Consider the following 25,145-nt stretch of genomic DNA (forward strand, 5'->3'; position numbering starts at 1 on the left):
ATGCCTTACAAGCCCGGATCGGAACCACTGTGGTTCTCTGCCCTCCGCGAGCAGGGAGCGGGGTGGTCCCCACGCACCCACCCGAAGCCCATCTCCTCCCGTCCCCGCCCGCGAAGTCCTGCCTCCAACGCGGGCTCTTAGACCCACCGCCTAGGAGGGAGCCCGGCACGGACAGTCCGCGAGTGTGCGGCGAGCCGGGGCCGGGACAACGAAAATCCAAACCGGGGGTCACGCCTGAGTGCGCTGGCCGGCCTGCTCGCCCATCTCCCGGCACCGGCGGGAAAGCGGCTCGCCACCGACAAGCCGCGGCAGGCTCGGAGCGGGACCTGAGAGCGCCGGGACCTGAGAGCGCGGGGGCCTGCGGAGGCCTGCGGCGACCGCCCACCCGCTCCCGGGACCTTCCGGGACAGGCCGCGCGGGCGCCTGCAGGACTGCTAGGCCTGCGGCTGGGGGCTGCCCGCACCGCCCCCTGCTCACGGCCGGCCCGTTGGNTCCCTGTTGGCGACGCTGCGGGGCGGGGGCCGGAGCTTCTCAGCCACGGTGAGTGCCGGGGCCCGCGGTGCGGGAGGAGGGCGAGGCCCCGCGGCGCTGGCTGGGGGGCGGGGGGAAGGGCCCGGGCCGGCCTCCCACCTCGGACCTCGGAGAGCCGCATGCCGGCGCCGGGCACCTGCCGGACGCCTGGCCTGAGACAAGGGGTCCGCAGCACCATCGTTTCTTCCTGGCTTACACATCCCGTCGTTGTCTACGAAACTGCCCGTCGGGGGGACAAAAACACCGAGGACGAGTTTTGTTTAGAGAAAGCACGAAAAGTAGCTGTGAAGGTATCTGATACTTAGGGTCACTTGACGTGATTAAAGGCGCTGTGTCGCTCGATGGTGCGCTCGCCCGGAGCAGGGAGCGGCTCCCACACGGCGCGCCCGCCCGAAACCCGCTGCCTCAGCGCTGAGTTAACTCACTTGTTTTGGTGCGATGTTTTTGGAGGAATTATTAATAAGTTATCTTTTTTTGGGGGTGACAAATCTATACTTCATTCCTCTTCCGTGGGGCGTTCCGTCCGTGTTCTGGCATTAGAAATTAATATATTGGGATAAATTAACTTGAGGGAAAGTTTTAACACGCAGCACCACCTAGTGGGGAAATGTTGCATTAAACTTCCCATTTCATTTTAAGTTGCTTGCTAGAGCCCCTTGGCAGTTCGAAGTCTTGAACAGGATACATTTAAAATAGCTCGATGATGGAGGAAGGTGAGCACTGTTTCGTGGCCTTTAAGGTGAGAACACGGGTTGAGTGGTTACTGTCACCTGAGCGTGTCCCAAGTCATGCCTGTACCCAAGGAGCTGATGATTAAGTGAAATTACGGGGTTCAGAGGAATGAATAAACAGACATGATTTGAGTGGCTGCCACGTGCCAGGCTCTATGCTGGGTGCCTTCACATTCAAGGTCTCTTTAACTGAACTCTTTCAAAAAAAATCTCGGGGCTCCTGGGTGGTTCAGTCGTTTAAGTGTCTGCCTTCAGCTCAGGTCATGATCTCAGGGTCCTGGGATCCAGCCCCATGCCAGCTCAGCGGGGAGTCTGCTTCTCCCTCACCCTCTGCCACTCCCCCTGCTTCTGCTCTCTTTCTCTCTCAAATAAATATATAAAATCTTAAAAAAAAAAGTCTCAATGGGTAGATGTTGTGATACCCCACCGAAGACATGAGGATACTGGTATTGAGAGAAGCTAAGTGATTGGTTCAGCATCTCCACAGCTGAAAATAATCAAGCGAGGCCTTGGATCAAGTTTGTTCTCTCCAAATCCTATGCTCTTCCCTATCCCTGTCCCCATCTCCTGCAGAAAAATAATTAAGCCCATCATAAAGGGTTCTGCAGTAGGTGTGTCTCCACGGGGACCATTTGTGTTACGTAGATGAAGTGGCTCCATTTCACAGTCCTGGACATGGTCCCTGTTCTTGGGCAGACTCCTGTGGTGAGCGCACACCATCGCCCTAATTGGGGATGCACGTGGCAGAGAGTGTGGAAGGAAACAGCTCAGCAGGCGTGTTCCACTCACTCCGGGTGACTGCTGCATTGCCCACAGCATGGTTCAGAGTTTTCTTGGCAGCTACTCAGAGTGGACATAGGTCATTTAATTTCTTTTCCGTACTTTTCTGAGTTGACTTACCATATTTAAGTGACTAATAAGCATTTTAGATTATTTCCTATAGTGGGTCACTGTAAAAGTAATGACTAGATGTTTTGAATCTTAATAGTTTAAGTGGTTTTTGGTAACAGGTATTCAAATGTTTTTTGTTTAGAGTTTTTTTTTTTCATTATTTTTTTTCTTGTGTTAGTTGTGGGGAAGGGTGGCTGACGTAGCAAGGAAGAGAAACAAGAAAATTGGTGCATAAGCAATCTTTTCTCCTCTTAGAATAAGTTGTCTTTTTTTTTTTTTTTTAAAGATTTTATTTATTAGGGAGTGTGCACGCATGAGGGCGGTTGCGGGGGAGCGGTAAATGGAGAGGGAGAAGAAGACTCCCTGCTTAACCCACAGAGCCAGCCAGGCGCCCCAGAGTAAATTGTCTTAAAGTAATTTTACTTACTGTGCCCTCTTAATTACATTAACATCAGTGATAAACCGTTTCGGGGTTTCTGAAGCGGGAATGAGTTGTAGTTTCGTGGTGGAAGATCCAGCTCAGCCCCCAGTTGCTGTTTGGTGAGGAGCCCCTATAGTGTGTTTTGTCCTTCTGGGTGACAGTCCCTCTCTCATCTGAGCCTTCAGTAGCCCTGCAGATAGGTGGGGTCGGAGGTATTGGTTGGCATTTATGCTGGTATGAGAGCTAAGCTCTTCTGACTGCTACTAGAGTGTCCTCTCCTTTCTCTGGCCATGATGTTTAGAGTTCTTTTTTTTTTTTTTAAAGATTTTATTTATTTACTTGACAGAAAGAGGGAGCGTGTGCACAAGCAGGGGGAGAGGCAGGCAGAGGGAGAGGGAGAACAGGCTCCCCGCTAAGCAGGGAGCCCTATGCAGGGCTCAATCCCAGGACGCTGAGATTATGACCCTGAGCCAAAGGCAGACGCTCAACCGACTGAGCCACCCAGGCGTCCCTAGAATTTTTTCAATTAAAAAACAAATAGCATGGGAAGTGTGGCATGTGTTAGCCAACAGAACTCCGGTTTTGAGGGTTTCATCACCAGCGTGAGTGTGGGAAAAAGGTGGACAGTGCTGGGGAGATTTGTCTTACTGGTGTCCTGGAAAAACTCACTTTACTAAGGCAAGGGCTTTTTTGCCTTTAGTCCAGAGGATCTGTGGACCCCCAGAAGTTATTATCCCTAATCCTGTGTTAAGTGTGCATTTGTGTTTTTCCCCTCTGGAGGTTAGTTTTCATCAGATCTGAAAGGGGATAGCGCACCCAGAGAGTTAAGAGCCATGTGAGTGGGCAGTGAAGGCTACTAACGTGTGTGGGACCCTCCAGAGAGCAGTGGACCAGGAGTACAGAGCCCTGAGTTCTAATTCGGGACCTGACAGCGGACTTGCAGGGTCTCCTTGCATGGGTGTGCTGACCAAGTTTCCCACATGCGGGAATGCTGGCCCTGGGTAATGGTCACTGGTAAGACGACCAGCGGTAATGGCTAGTGGTTGTGTCTGTACTAAACCAGAGATGCAGAATGGTGAAGCGTGAGGCAACAGTAAGGTGTGTGAGATATCGTTAGCATGGAGACAGCCTCTTTTGTATGGAGCTAGCCTTATTTTTGTCTATTTTTTTGATAACAGAGGAGCCCCGAATGGTCACAAATCGTTGTCCTTAAGATATTTTTCTACATCTCTGCATAAGGCAAAGGGCTATGCGTTTGAGTTTAACTGAACCTCTACATCTCAGATACTGCATGTGTTCCTTTCATAGGCGGCAGATGCTCACCGTTTGACAGCAGAGGAGAGGAACCAAGTTATCCTTGACCTGAAAGCAGCAGGATGGTCGGAATTACAGGAGAGAGATGCCATCTACAAAGAGTTTTCCTTCAAAAATTTTAATCAGGTAATTATGACATATTCTTGCTAGTGCCGTGGTCTGTCTGTGTTGCCTTAGGCTGTAGCTCTTTACTACTACTGGTTGTCTGGTCCCATGTGGATCCTAAGAAGTCAGTGACAGCTCCTCGTCCTTGTTGACAGGTGCTCCCATTCAGCGGGGTGATTCTTAGCTGTAGAGGAAGGGAGTGGTTTTGTCATTAGGAAAATCGGATTCTGAGCCTTCTGGTTTCGTGTGGGTTAGGATATTTAGTTTCCTGGGGCGCCTGGGGGGCGCAGTCGTTAAGCGTCTGCCTTTGGCTCAGGGCGTGATCCCGGTGCTCTGGAATCGTCCGCATCTGGCTCCTCCGCTGGGAGCCTGCTTCTTGCTCTCCCGCTCCCCCTGCTGGTGTTCCCTCTCTCGCTGGCTGTCTCTCTCTGTCAAATAAATAAATAAAATCTTTAAAAAAAAAAGAAAGAAAGAAAATTCTTTAAAAAAAAGGATATTTAGTTTCTTTTCAAATTTTAAATAACATTAAAAGGGAGTGTGAGTTTTTTGTGTGTATCAGAAGAGGGCTTGAGTAAAAGCAGTTGAGAAACATACACCTGCTCGACTGATTTCCCCTACTTTTCTTGGATGCTTGTCAAGTTTTCTTTCTCCCTGTACATGTATTTCAGTCTCTAAATCAAGCTTCACTGTCTTCTCTGATTGGCTCGTTTTCCCCCAGCCCAAGAGCCAGCCCTTGTAGCTTTTCGTAAAAGCCAACCTCCCCCCTTGGAGACTCAGCCTTAACAAGGTAACTGTTGCATTAGGGCCCCGCCCTGTTTAGAGAGTCATCTCCCATGACTTACCCTTCAGCTCTTACCCCACTGCATTTATATGAGGTCGGTGCTTTTGACTATTTCATGTTTGTTCAGTGAGTTTGGTAATCCTCCGGACAGATTTATTGTTTTTATTTATATTAGGTGTCAGCATCTAGAAGGCAGAGACCATGTTTGCTTCAATAACTCTCTATTGTACCTAACACAGTTCTGGGTACAAGCAGGCATTTGATAAATGCAGACATTGATTACAGTGTTTGCCAGTTTCTGGAAGGGTGTGGGAAGACCAGATTTCCTCCAAACAAACCTTCGACATGTTTTCCTAGTAAATGCCGTTGGCTCCACTGAGCTGCATGCCCTATTCTGCTCTCCATCCATCTGGCTGCCAGCCTTCTGCTTTGAGTCTCCAGCTCCTGAGGAGACCTAGACCAAGCCGACTCCCTGTCCCTGCTGCCCCATGTGCTCTACAGCTCTTGTCAGGGGCTTAGCACTCCGTGGCTGGTGGCAGGGAATCCCATTGGTACAGTAAGCTTGTGCATAAGCTCTAGGTAGCGTTTTCCAGGCTTATTAAAATTCTTACATGTGTACAGCCTGACTTCTTTAAGCCTGGGCTAATTTATTGGGCTTGAACATGTGGCTTAAAGTACTTGAGTAGTGTTGCCTCAGGCTCTGCCCAAGAGTCCGTCATCCAGCCCACGCTAACCCTGTGCTTGGTGTGACTTCCAGAAATAGGGAGGGAAGGGAAACTGTGCAGGGCATCCTTGATTAATTGTAAGATTATTTTATTAATTTGACTTTTTTTTTTTTTTTAATTTCCTTCACTCAGTTTTTAGGCGAAAGAGGCAGATGACACAAACATCAGCCAGTGTCAGGGAAGGCATTTCAGAGAACCAGCCCTGAGATTATATCTCAGGGTCAGTTTTCCAGCCGGGTCTCTTAGGACTTCTGCATGTCCAGTGGCCTGTAACTGCATCTGGTGTTGTGACACCTGTCAGTGCTCACCCGCCCAGCATCACCAGGAGCACACGTGGCCTTCGTGGGACGTGTTGGGCTGCATTGCTTGTGGCAGGGCAGGAGACTGCACATGGCAGGGAGCTGTGGGCCATCTCAGGAAGATGGTGCTGGAAAGATGGTTTGGTCTAGACTGGATGCTGTCAGAAAGTGGGCAGTTCTATGATTCAGTATTTTAATCATTCTTACCAGTAGGGCGAGTAGACTGAAGTGCGGCCAAAGCTGAAATTGGCAAAGAAGCAACACTCATTAGCTGGGGGGGAGAGGGGGGTGGGGGGTGGTGTTTGGTACTTTGTGGTGTGGACAGTGTTCGTGTTTTGTCTGTGTTCACATAACCTTGCAGCTTGGTCTTGTTTTTCTTTGAATCCATCCTGCTCACGGAGAGGCCTTGTCTGCTGTTGATGTTCGCGTGTAACCCCAGGGCCTCGGTGTGCATGCCAGGCCAGCTGCCGGCTGTCAGTTTCTCTTTTTCACAACCAGTGTTTAGAGTCGTGACCCTCTCTCAGTGATAGATCCTCACTAACCTTTAATTTAGGACAGAAAAGATCCTGGTTTTTATTATAGGACAATAAGAGGAAATGCTAAAATAGGATGTTGTAAATTAAGAAAAATTCCCATTGCAACTTCTTTCATCTAGTGTTTATTCTTTTCTGGTCTTTCTCCTCTAATAGAGTTTATTCACAGTGTAGCAATTGTTCATGCAGTTGGTTTTAAAAATCAGCTTGAGTTTTTTTGTAAAAGTAGTATTTATTAACTCACCAAATATTTTTTAAGGATCTTCACTGTTCTAGGCACAATTCTAAGCTCAGGTAGCCCGTTCTAATGGAGAAGATAGACAAGAAGTGAATGAGTAGATAACGTAATTTCAGGTAGAGTTAAGTGCCACAGAGAAAAGTAGGATATTGGAATGGAGACTGTTTAAGATGGGGTGGTCTCGCAGGCCCTCTTTAGGGAGGGACATCCGAGGCCTGAATCATGTGAAGGAGCTCAGCATGTGAAGACCCAAAGGAAGAACATTCCCAAAGGAGAGAAAAGCAGGTACGGAATTCCTGAAGCAGGAATGATCTTGGCCTGACTGAGCAAGAGCCAAAAGGCCAGTGTTCTGGAGTGAGCAGACAGGAGAGACTCATTAGCGATGGGGCTGAGGAAAGGGAGAGCCCAGGGCCCTAGAGCCTTGTCTGTCTGGTGAGGAGTTTAGATTTTATTTTGGGTAGGAAAGCTATGGGGATTTCAAGCACAGAAGTGCCATGATTTGGCTATGTTCTAGAAAGACTGCCCTGGCTGATGTGCTGTGAATAGACAGCAAGAGGGCCAGACTGGAACCAGGCATACTAGCTAAGATGCCTTTGTGGCAGGCTACATAAGAGATGATGGGGGATTATGGAGCTGGCAGTGGAGTGGAGGGAAATGTAGGATTCCTCATGTATTTAGAAAAGAAAACAAACAAGACTTGCTCTTAGATTGGATATAGGGGAAGGGGAGGGTCAAGGATGATCTCAAGGTTTTGGTTCAAGCTGGAGGGTAAAGGGCGGGACTGTTGGTGTCACTTCCTGAGTTGAGGAAGATGGGGTGGGATAGGGAGTTGAGAACACTGTTTTGGATGTGGCAGGTATGAGATACTTATTAGTTACCCAGGTGCTGTTATCAGATCAGCACTTGGCCATGTGAGGTCGGAGTTCAGGATGGAAATACTGGTTTGAGGATTGTCAGAGGTTAATTGTGAGAGCACAGGCCTGGTTGGCAAGAGAGCACAGGATGGAATGGGCAGGTCGAGGCACAGGGCACCTGGTGTGTCCACTGTCCGAGGACTGAAGACAGGATTTATAAATGTAGATGAAGGTCAGTTGTTACCTTGCTCCTGAGAAGTAGAGGTAATTCTCTTTGATGGTTTCTATTTTTTTAGTGAGGTTATCAATTGAGAATGAGCAGAAGTGGGAGGGAGGAATGTTGGAGATCTAGGAAGATCAGAAAGAGTGGAATAGCCCTCTCGGAGGCTAAGACAGTCCACTGATCAGGGGATTGTGGTCAGTTTCTGGGCAGTTTTCAATGTCACTGGAGATCTCTGGTCATACGTGGGAAATGAAGGTTTTGTGTGTTTTGTCTAGCCACGTTCAGCTGTTTGGTCACAGTAGGTACAGAGTTGGCTTAATAAAGGTTGTACTCTTGCTAAATGAGTCCAGTGGAGGAACTGAGGGGCAAGGGAAGTAAGGGCGTGTGCAAGGCAGGAATTAAAACATCAGAGCTTGGAATCTAGCTGGTAAGGAGGGAGGTGCGGCTGTGATGTTGGAGACTGTGAGGGAAGAGGTGGGGGTGTCCATTGGTATAACCTTCTTAGAGAGCAGTTGGGGAGTGTGTATTAGCTTCTAAAATGGACATACCCATTGTTCTTATCTAGAAATTTATCTTCTAGATACTATCCTGCGTGTGTGCAAAATGGATATGTGAGGACGTTGGCCCAGAATTTTCTGTCGTGAGGAGGCGTTTCCATGTGCCTAGGCACAGCTCCATGACGTGAGGTCTCCCTTGCTGGAGCCCTGCCCTTAGCAAGAGTTCGGGAGGCCCGGTGTGCCCCACGTTCTCCTGGCAGTGGCAGCACCTCTCCTGGCCTCAGCTCTGGAAGCTGGTGGGAGCCACTGTCTGAACTGGTCCCCTCTCTCCCTTAGCAGAGTTCAACCCACACTGGATGTTAGCATATGTTTTGAAAAGTCTCAGCTGAACATACAGGTAAAAATTATATTCTTTTTTTAGCTTCTTAATAGGTTGTGAACATTTTTCAGTTCTCTACATAGTCTTTTTACTTATAATAAATCTTCAGGAGGAAGGTTACACTTTTTGGGTGTTACAGTTTTTAAGTGGTTTGCTAATGTAGAGTGTGTGAGTCACAAGTTTGCTTTAGAATTCATTTCTCTTATTACTATAGAAAATGAACCATACCTTTTAGAAACATTTTTAGTGGGCGTGTGGATGGCTCAGTTGGTTAAGCGTCTGCCTTCAGCTCAGGTCATGATCCCAGGGTTCTGGGATCAAGTTCCGCTTCAGGCTCCTTGCTCAATGGGGAGCCTGTTTCTTCCTCTCCCTCTCCTCCTCCCCTCCCCCTGTTCATGCTCTCTGTCTCTCCCCCCCCAAATAAAACCTTTAAAAAAAAAAAAAAAGAAACATTTTTAGTGACCCTGGGTGAAAAGCCTACCTCTCAAAGCTTTGGGTTATTCTAGATTTTACTATAATAAGAAGCCAGCAAAATATGTTGGAACTTTTTCTTTCTTAGTGGTTTTATTCCAGGATATGGTTAGTTCCAGATAGTCCACATTCATTTGATACCTCAGATGGGTGCAAATATTTAGAGACTATAAGAGCAGAATTCCCAAGGGGTTCTAATGGTGTTGGTGCCTCCTGGGCCAGAGGTTTCTGTGGCCGGGAGCCACTGAGTCTCCTTGGGGGAGGGCTGCTCTGAGCCGCAGCGTGTTGAGGGTTGTGGGGCTGTGTGACAGGCATGGCGAGCCTCCTTGAGCTGGCAGACCATAGCGCTGCCAGGACTTGAAGCCGCAAGGATCTGTGCTCGCAGCGCTTGGACTCACAAACGCTTGGCGTTTGTAAGAGTTTTGCTTTTCTTCTGTTCCTGGAGACTTAAGGAGGGAGGGGTCTCTCAGTGACAGACAAACTGATGCTTAGGTGTTTGGCAACTGCAGGGCACCTGCGTTGAAAGAACAAGATGTTGGTGTGAAACGTGGTTGTGAGTGTCCCATAAAGGTAAATTTTGTTAGGTATTGTCACGGCTGGGGCGAGTGGGAAGCTTACAAAATCAGATGTGGTTTGAAGCTTTGGAAGTAGGTGCAGAAGGTGAGGCTTTGGAACCCAGGAAACAGCTTTTCCAGATGCCAGCAGGTGGAGCCCTGCAGGGCAGGAGCCCCGACTGGCTGGGCAGCGGCACAGCCCCCCGGGAGGGCTCCCCCATCCTCTCCCTAGGGGATGCTGGCACCTCCCTTGTTCAGCATGGAGAGAAGTGAGTATCAGGAATAGGTCAGCAGCGGCACCCAGACACCGCACCTGGGTTTGGTATCTTCTGGGTGAATGAAGAATTCCAGGAGGAGGGTTCCAGGAGTTTCCAGTTGGTAATGGAGAACACTTTTGACTCAGGAGAAAGGACACAGCTTTGTGAGAAAGACCTGGGATTCCCTGCTTTCCCGGAGGAGCTCCTGTACCCGGTCTGTGCTGCCTCCAGTGGACCCGCCCGCAAGGCATTCGATGTCGTTAGAGTGAATCATATGACCTGGCTGACACTCAGCCCGTTTTGACCTACAAGATGGCCCTTCTCAGCTGAACAGCGAGTCACGGGTAGAGCTTGCAGGCGAGGTCCAAGTTTCCTCTGTTTGGCATCTTGTTCATCGCATTGTGGTTGTTGGGGAGTGGGGAGGGGCCTTCTGAGTGACTCTGGGGCCATGGTGGGGGCTGCCGAGGAACCCCATTTCGTGCATCCAGCAGCAGTAGCACCATATGTGAGTTTGGGGTTTGTAAAATATTTCCCTTCCTGTGTGCCGGAGCTCCTGCTGTAGAGCCGTTGAAAGTTAACTGCTGCTGACTTACTTTATAAAAATGTTTTATTGAGGAATTTGGTAATAGGCTCCCGGTTCACATTTTGAAACACTTAGTGAAGTCAAAATCTTGATGATACCAGAAGAAAGACAACTGTTAATGAAAATCTTAACAGTCCTCAGTGGGACACGGCTCTCAGCAGTTCTCGTTGTGAAAGAATTAATTCGGGTTTCATCGTTGTAAGCCAAAGCTCGGTGCACGTCAGAGTTATGAGTCAGTAATGCAGTAATAGAAATGTCCCATCTGAGCACTCTTGAAAGTGGAAGCGGACTCTGCTTGCGGAAGGTAGGGGGACACTCCCAGGAGGATGTTCCCAAGGCTGATTCATCATGTAGCTTAGAGAGTGCCCTTTGCTGTTACCGCATAGGCTCCTGTCTGTGTGTCTGGGAAGCAGGTCAAGTGGAAACCTGTCTGCTTATCTCATACGGCGGCTTCAGCTTCACCTGTGCCCGCGGTTGGGCTCTGTAGCTACCGCTGACTCCAAACCTGAGAACGCGTCCTTCACTGTCACTGGGATGGACAGCGACGCATCTGAGCAAACTTGACCTCACATTTGAGGAGCTAATTAAAATATGCTTGCGGCGGGGCGCCTGGGTGGCTCGGTGAAGCGTCTGCCTTCGGCCCAGGTAGTGATCCCGGGGTCCTGGGATCGAGTCCTGTGTCATCGGGTTCCCTGCTCGGGGGGGGGGGGGCTGCTTCTCCCTCTCCCTCTGCCGCATCCCACTCCCCTGGCTGGTGCTCTCTAGTTCTCTTTCTCTCTCTCTCAAATAAATAAAATCTTAAAAAAAATATCTGTGTGGTGTATTCATGCCGGTGCTCGCTTTGGAGTTTTTCCTGGGGCTCTAAGGAGTCTTGGGCAGATGGTGCTGGTGTCGTCAGGCCGTGGCCGGCACAGCAGGGGTGGTGTCCTGCGGGCCAGGGAAACTAGAGACCAGAATGGTACCGTTCGGCGTCTTGCTTCTGCCGTTTATCTCATAAAATGGGTTTAGAACTGATGTGTATTTGTGAAAACACATGTAATGGACAGACAAGGGGAAATGTAAAACAGGTGTCGAAAATGCAAATACGACGCCACGGCGCAGTGTGAAAATGTTGTGGCCGTTGCCCCGGCCTTTCATAAAAACGGACTTTTAACTGCATCGCTTTTTCTTAGTCGTATAGTAAATCTTCTGTTTACAGAACTTAGCCTGAGTATTTTGTGAAAGTCAAACAGCCAAGAAATATAATTTCCTCAGCAGTCTTTGTCTTGCCCTTTTACAGATGGCATAAAATCAGGTGTGTAAAAAATAAAAAGCAGTTTGAGCTGACGTGAAAGGTATTTCAGATTTATGCTTTGCAGATGATATTGGTATGATTAATGCATTCATTGCTTTTTTTTATTGCTTTTCACAGATAATGTACGTGATGCATGGAAAATGTTGTGGGTTTAAATCTTTGCCAGCTTTAGACTGTGAATATCAACAGATGTTATCATATAAGTACTATAGTTATTATAAAATAAAAAATTTTTCATGAAATGCATTGACATAAATTTCATTTATGTAAATTGCTTTCATTAGTACAAAACCTTAGCGTAGCCATTAGGGTTTGTGAAGCACTTTAGATGAGATTAACTTGGTATAATGTGGTCAGAAATGGGTTGCTTTAAATTTAACTGACAAGAAAATAACACTCAAAAGTTAGGAAATTACCGAGGCATTTGTTTTCCGCCTGCATTGCTGGGACCGCTTAAATAGGTTGAATATGAATTAATAACAATGGACTGCCGGCTCAGTAATTACAGAAAATAATTTAAAGGAGACCTCAAATAATAACTTCGATGTATTTTGGTCTTGCTCTTTTCTGTTCTGTTTTTCTTGAGCGTACCAGCCCCTTGCTTCAATGCAGCCTTTGAAAACAACGTTCAGGTTTGCAAAGCAAGAGTTTGGTCAGTAGAGTTTTGGTGCATTAGGGCTGTGACATAGAAACTTATATTCAGCTCTTTCAGAATACGGATGTTGGGTACAAATGTGTGACCTCAATAGCTGCTCATCTCTCCTTAGCAGCAAATAGAGTGGTGCACTGCTGTTACTGTGACCGGGGGTGGGGGCGCATTGACCGGGTGCCCTCTGTGTCCAGGAGGGATTCAGCCCACCCGTGTGGACAGGTGAGGGAGGGGCTTCCTCTGTGGCTTGGATCTCTTTGTGTTCTGCTCTTTGCCCTACATATTTCTAAACAAAACAGAACAGTACATCGTCTCCCCCATTTTGCAGATAATTTACCATCGTATTGCCCTTCTGATTGGCCTGGAATGGGCCATTTTAACCAATTCACTAAATTTCACAGAAGGACCCTGAGTCAGACCGAGACCGTGGGATTGTTTGTGGTCACGCTGGGTCATGTCACAGTGGGTGTCACACTCACAGCTCTGATTCCTACAGCAACATGTTTAGGTACTACTGTGACACAGAAAGTTGTTTTTGTTTTTACATGTTTTTTTTCTAGGAGATATCTTTTTTCCAAGGACTACCTGTTGTATTACTTTCCCCCTTAAATGGGTTTGACAGCACTTCCCTGAGAAAGGCACTATTCAGCAGCTAAAACAAACAAAGCTGTACTTGTTCAAGAGTAACCCAGGTATCACTGTTGAGCAATCAGAGGTCATTTAATTGTATCGTTAAAATCAATCCTATCAAAACAGCCAGCACCATTAATGAATCTGTTTGCTCCTGTGCTCTCAACCAGCAAGGCAGGATTGTGGCCTTCTACCATATCATTCATCAAACTGATTTCAAATGCCCTGTCCTCACCATTGCAAGCCTGGCTGTGGACACGTACCAGGTACCTGGAGCAGATCCAGTCAGGGCTGGGCAGGGAGCTACACGTCTTCCCTCTGAGAGCCACAGAGCCTACCTCTGGTGGGTTCAGGGAACGTAGTGAGGTCTTTGAGCTGGCCGGCACGGAGGGACTAGCTCCACTCTGAGCATGGAAGGAGGACAATGTAAAGTACATGATCCCATTTCTGTTCAGAAGACTAAACGAGTTTTACTAATTTTTGAAAGATTACTTACTTATTTTAGAGAGCGCAGAGGGGAGGGGCAGAAGGAAAGGGAGGGAGAGTCTTAAGCAGACTCTGCACTCCGTGCAGAGCCCCATGCGGGGCTCAGTCTCGGGACCCTGAGATCACAACCTGAGGTGAAACCAAAAGTCAGATGCTGAACTGACTGTGCCACCCACCACCCAGGTGCCCCAGATTTTATTTTTAAGTACTCTGTACACTCAACGTGGGGCTCAAACTCACAACCCTGAGATCACGAGTCACATGCTCTACTGGCTGAGCCAGCCAGGCGCCCCAGGACCTTCCAGTTTTATTGGGGAGGTGGCACATCTGAATTGTGCAAGATAGTTGATTTTTAGAATTGTCATGCTGATGAGGCACTAAAATGAGAAGTACTAATAAACTGAAGAAGGCGTACTCTAGCATGGCTGCCTGGAGAAGGGGAATTTCGAGTTGGTCCTTAAAGGTCTGACAGGTTGGTGTAGCCACTTTAGAAAACAGTATGGAGGATCCTCAAAAAATTAAAAATAAAACTACCATACGTTCTAATAACACATATATTGTGGGAATATATCCAAAGGAAATGAAAATAGTAACTCAAAAAGATATCTGCACTCGTATGTTCAAGCACCATTATTTACAATAACTAAGACATGGAAGCAACCTAAGTGTCCCTTGAGGGAATGGGTACAGAAGTTGTGGCCTATATTATATATAGGAAACCCTAAAAATTCCACCAAAAAACTACTAAAACTGATAAATGAATTAGTAATGTCACGGGATACAAAATCAATGTACATACAGAAATTTGTTCCATTTCTGTACACTGTAATGAAGCAGCAGAGAGATTGAGAAGGCAGTCCTATGTGCATTTACACCAGAAATAATAAATATCTAGGAATGAACTTAGCCAAAGAGATGAAAGACCTGTAGTCTATAAACTATAAAACACTGATGAAAGAAATTGAAGATGACACCCACAAATGGGAAGATATTCCATGCTCATAGGTTGGGAGAACAAGTATTGTTAAAATGTCCATACTACCCAAAGCAATCTATAGATTTAATGCAATCCCTGTCAAAAGACCAACAGCATTAGGGGCACCTGGCTGGCCCAGATGTGACTCTTGATCTCAGGGTTGTGAGTTTAAGCCCCACGTTGGGTAGAGCTTACTTAAAAAACAACAACAGCAGCAGCAGCATTTTTCAGAGACTAGAACAAATATTCCTAAAATTTGTATGGAACCACAAAAGACCCTGAACAATCAAAACAGTCTGGAAAAAGAGAAGGCTGGAAGTCTCACGATTCCAGATTTCAAGTTATACTACAAAACTGTAGTAATCAAAACAGTATGGCACTGGCACAGAAGTAGACGCATAGATCAGTGGAACGGGATAGAAACCCCAGAAACAAACCCATGATTATATGGTCAATTAATCTTTGACAAAAGAGGCAAGAATACACAATAGGAGAAAGTCTCTTCAACAAATGGTGTTGGGAAAACTGGACCACTTTCTTCTACCATATACAAAAATTACTCAAAACGGATTAAAGACTTAAGTGTGAGACCTGAAACAATTAAAATTCTAGAAGAGAGCACCAGCAGTAATTTCTCTGACATCAGCCAAAGCAACATTTTTCTAGAAGTGTCTCCTGAGGCAAGGCATATAAAAGCAAAAATAAACTCTTGGGACTACATGAAAATAAAAGGCTTTTACAGAGTGAAGGAAGCAGTCAACAAAACTGAAAGACAGCCTACTGAATGGGAGAAGATACTTGCAAATGACATGCCCTACAAAAGATTAATATCCAGAATACATGAAGACCTTATAAAACTCAACACCCCAAAACAATCCAATTAAAAAATGGGCAGAAGACATGAACATACATTTCTTCAAAGAAAACATCCAGATGGCCCACAGACACATGAAAAGACGCTCAACGTCACTCATCAGCAGGGAAATGCAAATCAAAACTACAAGGAGATATCACCTCACACCTGTCAGAATGGCTAAAATCAACAACACAAGAAATAGCAGGTGTTGGCGAGGATGTGGAGAAAAAGGGGAACCCTCCTACACTTGTTGGTGGGAATGCAAACTGGTGCAGCCACTCTGTAAGCAGTATGGAGTCTCCTCAAAAAATTAAAAATAGAACTACCTTATGATCCAGTAATTGCCTTACTGGGTATTTCTCCAAAGAAAACAAAACACTAATTTGAAAGGGTATCTGCACCCTTATGTTTATTGCAGTATTATTTAAAATAGCAAAGTTATGGAAGCAGCCTAAGTTCCATTGATAGATGAATGGATAAAGAAAATGTAGTGTGTGTACGTATGTGTATGTGTGTGTGTATATATGTATGTATATATAAATATTTGTTTATAAAATATATGTATACACACACACACACGGATCTTATTCACCCATAATCCTGCCATTTGCAACAACATGGATGGCACTAGGGAGTATAACACTAAGTGGAGTAAGTCAGTCGGAGAAAGACAAATACCATATGATTTCACTCATATGTGGAATTTAAGAAACAAAACGAACAAAGGAAAGAAAGAGAAAGACAAACCGAAAAACAGACTCTTAACTCTAGAGAAAAAACAGATGGTTACCAGAGGGGAGGTGGGTGGGGGAGTGGGTGGAATAGGTGAAGGGAATTAAGAGTACACTTACTGTGATGAGCACTGAGTGATGTATAGAATTTTTAAAAAATATTTTGTTTATTGATTATTTTAGGGAGAGAGAGCATGCATGCGAGCAGGGGAGGGGCAGAGGAAGAGGGAGAGACTTTTTTTTTTAAACAGAAACAGCTCTTATTTTTTATTATTTTTTTAAAGATATCATGTATTCATTTGAGAGACAGAGCACAAGCAGGGGGAGAGGCAGAGGGAGAGGGAGAAGCAGATTCCCCGCTGAGCTGGGAGCCCGATGTGGGGCTTGATCTCAGGACCTGTCGATCATGACCTGAGCTGAAGGCAGATGCTTAACCATCTGAACCACCCAGGTGCCCTGAGAGGGAGAGACTCTTAAGCATACTCCTTGCCAATGTGGAGCCCGACATAGGACTCCATCTCACAACCCTGAGATCATGACCTGAGGGAAACCAAGAGTTGGTCACTTAACCGACTGAGCCACCCAGGCGCCCCTAGAATTGTTGAATGACTGTATTGTAAATCTGAAACTAACATAGCACCATATGTTAACTATACTGGAATTAAAATAACATTTTAAAAAAGATGTGGTATATATTACAATGGAATATTATTCAGTCTTAAAAATTGAGGAAATCCTACCACTTGAAGATATTATGCTAAGTGAAATAAGTCAGAGAAAGACAAATACTGTATGATCTCACTTATATGTGGAATCTGAAAAATGAGAGGACTTACAGAGAAAGATCAAACTTGTGGTTACCAGAGATGGAGTTTGGGGGAAGAGGGAATTGGAGAAAGGTGGTCAATAGGTACCAAAAAAAAGTCTGATAGGTTTTTTGAGTGAAGGAGCTAAGGAAGGACATAGGTCAAGAATAGGGGTGGGGGCACAGCTTGTTTATTTGTGATGTGTTGGGGAAATGAGGGCCCTAAGTGTGGTTCAACGAGATGGACTACAGATTGTAAAGATGGGTCCTTGTGCTGGCTCTCCTGGGTTTAGCGTCTCAGGTTTAGAGTATCTGAAAGCAGACTTACCTTTCTTTCCTCCAACTTGCTTGCGGTACCACCATTCTCTTGAGCACCTAGATCTAAAACTGAAGAATTATCTTGGTTATCAATTACTAAGAACTCAGTCTTTCCCCAAGACTGTGCTCTAGTCTGGATTCGCCTTGTCTCCCCCTTGAGTTCCTGTGTAAGCTTTCTTACAGCCTTTTACCTCCCTGCGTGCATTGGTCTCCATGCTGCTTTGTTTTTTTTTTTTTTTAAAGATTTTATTTATTTATTTGACAGAGAGAGAGACAGCCAGCGAGAAAGGGAACACAAGCAGGGGGAGTGGGAGAGGAAGAAGCAGGTCTTTCTCTTTCTTTCTCTTTCTCCTCTCCTTTCCTCTCCTCTCCCCTCCCCTCCCCTCCTCTCCTCTCCTTGTGTTCTTTCCCTTCCCTTCTCTTTTTCTTTTTCTTTTTCTTTTTCTTTTTCTTTTTCTTTTTCTTTTTCTTTTTCTTTTTCTTTTTCTTTTTCTTTTTCTTTTTCTTTTTCTTTTTCTTTTTCTTTTTCTTTTTCTTTTTCTTTTTCTTTTTCTTTTTCTTTTTCTTTTTCTTTTTCTTTTTCTTTTTCTTTTTCTTTTTCTTTTTCTTTTTCTTTTTCTTTTTCTTTTTCTTTTTCTTTTTCTTTTTCTTTTTCTTTTTCTTTTTCTTTTTCTTTTTCTTTTTCTTTTTCTTTTTCTTTTTCTTTTTCTTTTTCTTTTTCTTTTTCTTTTTCTTTTTCTTTTTCTTTTTCTTTTTCTTTTTCTTTTTCTTTTTCTTTTTCTTTTTCTTTTTCTTTTTCTTTTTCTTTTTCTTTTTCTTTTTCTTTTTCTTTTTCTTTTTCTTTTTCTTTTTCTTTTTCTTTTTCTTTTTCTTTTTCTTTTTCTTTTTCTTTTTCTTTTTCTTTTTCTTTTTCTTTTTCTTTTTCTTTTTCTTTTTCTTTTTCTTTTTCTTTTTCTTTTTCTTTTTCTTTTTCTTTTTCTTTTTCTTTTTCTTTTTCTTTTTCTTTTTCTTTTTCTTTTTCTTTTTCTTTTTCTTTTTCTTTTTCTTTTTCTTTTTCTTTTTCTTTTTCTTTTTCTTTTTCTTTTTCTTTTTCTTTTTCTTTTTCTTTTTCTTTTTCTTTTTCTTTTTCTTTTTCTTTTTCTTTTTCTTTTTCTTTTTCTTTTTCTTTTTCTTTTTCTTTTTCTTTTTTCTTTTTCTTTTTCTTTTTCTTTTTCTTTTTCTTTTTCTTTCTTTTTCTTTTTTTCTTGCCAGTAGGCTACACACCCAGCGTGGATCCCAGCAGTGGGCTTGGACTCAGGACCCTGAGATCCAGACCTGAGCTGAGATCAAGAGTTGGAGGCTTAATTGACTGAGCCACTCAGGAGCTTCTCTTCAGCCATTTTTGATCTTTGAGTTGCACTTCAGATCTAGGGCTGATCACTCGTCACCGATTTGACCTGCCCCTGAGGTTCACAATTTTCTGATTGACACCGTTATCCGTGACCTCAAATTCACCAACATAACTTGCTTCATCTTCACAGTCAGAAACCTGGCAATGACTTTGGAGCACAGTCTAAGAAAGTGGCATTTGCCTCTCTTTTTGGCATTGTTGACACTCTTGAAAGCATCTATGAGGACATGCACAGACACCATGATAGGGGCAAGCAAAGATGGTGGGAAGACGATTAGAGGGGCGAGTGCAAGGTATAATGGGGAGGGGGAGGGCTGTCCTGAGACTTTCAAAGGGTTGGAGGGGGAAGGACTATGTAGTGGAAGTAGGTGGGGGAGGGTGAAGGACTGATGCCTTTTCTTAACAAGACCAGTTGGAGGACTTAGACAATGGAGTGGAAGGGGGAGGAGAGCAGAGGCCACATAGGGAGAATAGTGAGGAGCTTGTGCTTTCATTCAGGTGAGACCTATCATTAGGGTGGACTCAGCAGTGGATTGTGGACTGTGGCAGTGACAGAGGGAAGCGGAGAGCTAGAGTGGTTGGAGCTGTATTTCGGAGCCTATGTGAGCAGGGACCATTGGTGCCACACATAACTTTTATAAAGGGAACACCTAAGATTCTCTGACTAGGGAGGAGTGGTGATGGGTGATGAGGAAGAAGAGCAGGGGGTATTGAAAATGACTTCCAGAGGAACTGGGTGGTCAGAAGTGGCATTTATTAGGCTGGGGAAGTATGGGAGAGGAACATGATGGGGGTGCTGGGATTAAGATTTCTGGTTTGAACATTGTTAAGTGTGAGTTGCTGGGAGATATCCAAATGTCAACTTCAAGAAGATAGTTTTATGTCTGAGTTAGGGACTTAGAGTAGAGGTCTGGGTTGTGGGTAACTGGGGAGTCTTAGGTATGTGTGGAAAAAAGCCAAGGTAATGGAAGAGACCGCTCAGGCAGAAAGTGTAATGTGAGGAGAGAAGAGTGCTCAGGATTCAGTCCCATTTAGGGGTTGGAAGGAAGAGGAGGAGCTGGCAGAAGACTGAAAAAGACTTACTAGTGAAATAGGAAGACAGGCCCGTGTCGTATCACAGAAGAGAAATCAGTTCTGCTGAGACCCCAAATAATACCAAAGGATGAGCACTGTGTTAAGTGCCATGAGTGTCATTGGTGACCATGGTGTGGATGGCTTGGATGATGTGGTGGTGCAGGCCAGCGTGGACAGGAAGTGGAGCTCATATGCCCTATAGGGACATTTGTAGCCACAGACGTTAGTCTTGTTTGTTCCTCCATTTTGAATCCAGCCCCTGGGTTATCTTGTTTGTGGTGTTCCTTCAGCCTTGTTTTGATGTTGGATCGATGCACATTGGAGCTAGAAGGGATGAGGCAACCAAGGCCTAGGGGTGAAGTGGTTCGCCCACATTAATGATGATCCGATGGCAGAATTAGGATGTGACTAAATTCAGATTAGGTTGTGCAACAGGGAGATGTAGCTGCTCACCTTTGTCTCTCCGCACCTAAGATACGAGCGCCTTGAGGGCAGAGACTCGGGTTGTGCATGGGTACGTCTCTCCCAGTACCCAGCCCACTGTTAGCTGGGCATTTTGTTTGTTTGTTTGTGTGTTTTAATTTACATAGACATACTTGTATTTTGAACACATGAGGTCCCTTGATTGGGTTCGCCATAGGTGATCCTAGCCTGTGCCCTTAGCCCCAGGGAGTTGTATTTTTCATTTCTTTGTCTCCTACAGGTTATTACCTAAAATCCTTTCTCACCAGGGACTTTTCCCCTCCCTCGTTTCCTTACTCTTGGACACAGATGGTTCCTGATGGTGACTGGTGTTTTGGAGGCTAGGTAGTTGTGCGCGATGGGAGATCTGGAATGCCATGGTGCACTTCCCAGAAGAACAACACTGATGGTGTCTTTGTTCAGCCTGCAGTTTTCAAGTATCAGAGAAGGAAATGGGCCACTTCTAGACGGGCGTGCCCACAAATGGGTATCTGTAGCAAATTGCCTCCAATAATTAAAGCCTGAGGTCAGCGCTTGGAATTTGGCTCACCGCTTCAGCCACCCACAGCTTTCGTCTTTGGTGAATTTCTGTGTCCTGAGAGTCCATGGCCGATTCTTCAAAGCTCCCACGAAGTGTCGTGCTGGCAGACTGCCACAGGCATGTTTGCCAATTCCAATTAGACACTCATTTCTGTTTCAAGACAATTCTTTTAATCCCAGATCCTTTTTTTTTTTTGTTTTTCTTTTTCTGTGTCCACTGGTCTAGCACTCTTGGCTGACTTTTAAAAGTAAATCATAACTTCCTGGTGTTCTAGGTAGAAAAGTTTATAACTTCATTGGGTACATTTTTCTGGAATGATTTTTACAAATTTTGATTAAGTGAAAAATGTTGCTTTAAGGTCATTCTGTATACAGATAACTTTTTTTTTTTTTTAAGATGTTATTTATTTACTTGGAAGAGAGGGGGAGAGAGAGAGAGAGAGCACGAGCAGGGGGAGAGGCAGAGGGAGAGGAAGAAGCAGACTCCTCCCCACTGAGTGCGGAGCCAGAGACTCCTGACGCGGGGCTCAGTCTGACGACCCTGAGATCATGACCTGAACGGAAGTCAGACGCTTAACTGTATATAGGTAACCCTGTATATTGGTAACTCTCAATGTTGTGTTATTTACCTGAAAAGCAGCCAAATCAGGTCTTCGTGAGTTTGGAGAGTCACAAAAATTTTTATGACCTAAGGAGTGTTTGAGCATCTAGTAGGTGATAGTGGCTCTCTGTTAGGGACCTGGAAGATAATGTAGCTTGTTTCTTTCTTCTTCTTTTCTTCTTCTTCTGTTTTTTTCTTTTAATGTAGCTTGTTTCATTGAAGCTTCCCAGCATTCTTACGGGGTTAGATGTTGTAACCCAGTTTGGTCATGGGGGAAACAGGAAAGTTAAAGACCCTGCTCGTACTTAACAGAGGAAGGAGGCAACGGTCTCCCTCCCAGGCCAGGCTTCCTGCCCTAAGGCCAAAGCTCTTGTCCAATGGGAATCTGTATTTTGAAGGCTTGTGGGGTAACTCAGGATGTGGATTGCCTTACTGTTTCGGAATGTCTTAGACCTTTGAGTGACCAACTCTGCTGTTGAGTTCAAAGTTGAATCTGTTTCTTTGTTTAGGATAAAATGTCTATTTTGGAGGGCCTGAAGCAGGCTATGTGTTCTTTGTGTATTTTGAAGAAAAGAGAACCCAGGTATGGTTTGGATTTTGACCTGTAAATTGCTCTGTGGTTCCCCATGCCTTGCCCATTTATAATACTTGATCATTCAGTTATTGGCCCTAAGTCAACTACAGATAGGAAGTCAACTTCTACCTGGAGAGGGAAGTCACTTCCAGAGAGAAGGTCTGCAGAGAGCAGCTAAAAACTTGGCAAATTAGAACTCTACGTAGGGAGGATAAACTTGTCCTGCCCTGAGAGACGCCCGCTTTCTGAGCCACTGACCATATAGCCATGGATATGGAAGAGAGGGCCACTGTAATTCTGACTGTCTTAAAGTGGGATTCTGCTATGTAAGCTTGAGAACAAGTTTCTTCCATCTTCCTATTTATTTAAAACTGCAGGGTTTCTCTTGAAGGGTTTAACATGTATGCATGACTTGTGTACCTGACAGACATCAGCCAGGCCTCTCTCACTCTCCTGGGAATGATGGCTCCCTGTTACATCCATGTGGTACGTTTAGCTTAATAAAATGCCACTTTTTTTTTTTTCCTGATGGCACAGTGTGTTTTATAATATGGAAAGCAAAAAAAGTACAAAGAAGCAAAATGTACCTGTAATCCTTCTGTCTGCTTAAAAGGCAGTATGTGAGTCTGTATTTTGTGAGTGTGTACATATGTATGTATGCATATATATTTGGGGTCATATTGTAGATATATTTTGCTCAATTGCTTTTTTCCCTTCATGTGTAGTGAACATTTTTCTCTGTCAGTAAAATATTTTACTTCATGACTTTTAACGGTGGGATATTTATATAGTATTTCATTGCATAGAAAGGCCATATTTAGTTTAACCAGTACCTTTCTGCTGTAACTAACCATCTCACAGATGAGGCTTTGTGAGCCTACCTTTTCTAAATGATCCATATTCCTGCTGCCAGTCGGTCACAGAAGTAACAGGGAGTCATACCGGGTTCTTCTTGTTAAAGATACTCAGGGCCTCGATGCCCTTGCAGATCAGGCTTAGATCCAGTTACTTGTTAAAAAAAAAGAAAAGAAAATAGAAATCATCACCTAGATTGAATTGATCTCCTGAAGCTAAAAAATCAAGCCCTTTCAAGTTACTTGAGAAGGTCAGAAGGAAAATGTTATGTTATAGGGCTTTGTAGCCACCGTTCTCACAGCTTAGTGCAATGATGTAGGGAATATTTTCATAGAAATGTTTCTCTTTTAGAGATTTTTTCAGATAAAGAAGGCTTGTTTAATTCAGGAAGAGTTATTTCATAGGAAATTAAATCTTTGTAAATCCTCTATCACATTTCCACACTTGCCAGTTCTCTGGCAAATGATGGCTTTCAAATGGTTCAGGGAGGGTTTCTTAAAAGGAAACAATTCCATGTTTTATACATATTCATCTTTTAATTTTGGAGCTGGATAGGTAAGAGAAAGTTGCATTTTCTCCCTGTATTTGTCCATGGGTGATATTGGCAAGTTTTGAACTCAGAATGGTGATTACTTGAAGTGATTTTTAAAAAATTTCACCTGATGAGAATGTTTTCTTGGGCATGATGAATGACTCCAAAGGAGTTTAAAAACACAGCCAGTGATGCTGGCCAGGCGCTGGAGAGTTGCTGCTGCGTAGAGATCAGTAATCGTTACATCTTGGTTTGGTGTGCTTGGTGGCGTCTAATCGTGTCGTGTTCTTGGGAACCATGAAAGAATTTTCTTTTCAAGTCTTTGTGCATCATTTTTCTGACACTGATCAAAGGTTGGGAAACCAGTATTCTTTATGTAGCCAGGGCATTCATAACTGTCTTACATTCTTAATCTTTTGGCTATTTGGCTGAAATATATCTATGCCTCTTAAATATTGAAAGCGTAATATCCTTTAACCTATAACTGCAGAGTTAAAATGAATTTTATGTGAAATATTTAGTTGTGGACCACATCTTCAGCTTTTTATATGCCACAGTGGTCTTGTTTTTTTCCCTTCCATTGTCTGATAGTGAGGTCATTTTCAGTCCTCTGAGAAATTCTATTCCCAGCCAGATGCGGCTCATATATTAAAAGTAGCACCTGTGGCTAATATCACAGCAGCTTACCATAAATTTACATGGTAACTAGGATTATATCTGTCAAGACTGTTAAAAAACATCTAGATTTAATTTGATTTCCAGTATTGTAGAAGCTCTCCAACATTTTGCTTCATAACTATATTTTAAAAGTTAAAAATCACTCCATTGTTAAGTTTTATAGCACTCCTAGTGCCCATTAAGTTGATTTGTTCAATGGAGGTCAGAGTAAAGCAACTTGGCTACATTAAGATCGGAAACCAACCCATTTGTGACAAATTTAGTCCTTTCGTGTGAATCTTCTCAACGTCTCTGCCTTGATTGGATTCAGGTGTAGCTTATGTCAGTAGCATTTAACCTCAAAAGAGTGAGCAACGTGATTGGGTTGTTGTAAATTATGGAGCATTTTGCCTTCACTTGTTTGAACGTAGCTGTTGACTCTGCCGCCCATGCCTGACTCTTCCACGGCATCTGCCTGTAAAGGAGTAGTTTGGTTTTACAGACATCTTGGAAAATTGGGGTGCATGCCCTCACCCCTTTCCCTCCTTCATGTGACCCTTCCTAAACTGCTTTATTCCCCATTATCCTTTGAGTCATCTCCCACATGTTATGATTTGCGCACCTGCGGTTCTAAAATTATTTTGGGGTGTCATTATATCATGTTGTTCACCAACTTTCCAGCATTTATGGATACAATAATGATTTGCTGTAAATCAAAATAATTTACAAGTTACAGAGAATCTGTTCCTACAAATAGGAATTGAATGATTAATTTCTTTGGTATCCTCCCGTTTGAACGTGGGTCCTTAAAAAGAAACCAGTAACATATTTCTTTGTATTTGTGAAAACTAACTCATAGTCCAGAACTGAATTATTATTATTATTTCTTAAGGTTTTTGTCAGAGACAGAGAGAGAGAACACAAGCAGGGGGAGCAGCAGGCAGAGGGAGAAGCAGGCTCCCTGCTGAGCAAGGAGCCCAACAGTGGGACTTGATCCCAGGACCCTGCGATCATGACCTGAGTCGAAGGCAGATGCTTAACCAACTGAGCCACACGGGCGTCCCTCCAGAACTGAATTAAAATATAAGTTCAGGGGCGCCTGGGTGGCACAGCGGTTAAGCGTCTGCCTTCGGCTCAGGGCGTGATCCCGGCGTTATGGGCGAGCCCCACATCAGGCTCTTTCACTATGAGCCTGCTTCTTCCTCTCCCACTCCCCCTGCTTGTGTTCCCTCTCTCGCTGGCTGTTTCTATCTCTGTCAAATAAATAAATAAAATCTTTATTTTTTTATTTATTTTTTTTTTTAAAGATTTTATTTATTTATTTGACA

The 25,145-nt window shown here is 44.4% G+C and overlaps 1 protein-coding gene across 6 annotated transcripts in view; it reads left to right on the forward strand.

Annotated features, from left to right (window-relative positions):
* Positions 1-500: 500 nt before the first annotated feature.
* Positions 501-25,145, forward strand: part of PCBD2 (pterin-4 alpha-carbinolamine dehydratase 2) — a 56,921-nt gene continuing 32,276 nt past the window's right edge. For 5 of the 6 annotated variants that reach the window (XR_004624021.1, XR_004624022.1, XR_004624023.1 and 2 more), the window contains exons 1-2: positions 636-821; positions 3,883-4,014. Coding sequence is in view for 2 of the 6 variants with exons in the window: in XM_034656028.1 (XP_034511919.1) it covers positions 651-821; positions 3,883-4,014 (303 nt within the window). In the remaining 4 variants the exon portion in view is untranslated. Of the gene's footprint in view, positions 541-635; positions 822-3,882; positions 4,015-25,145 lie in introns of those variants that run through there. The other variant, XM_034656030.1, reaches the window with a different exon arrangement.

This window comes from Ailuropoda melanoleuca, chromosome 3, assembly GCF_002007445.2.
Source record: "Ailuropoda melanoleuca isolate Jingjing chromosome 3, ASM200744v2, whole genome shotgun sequence".
NCBI classification, from domain to species: Eukaryota; Metazoa; Chordata; class Mammalia; order Carnivora; family Ursidae; genus Ailuropoda; species Ailuropoda melanoleuca.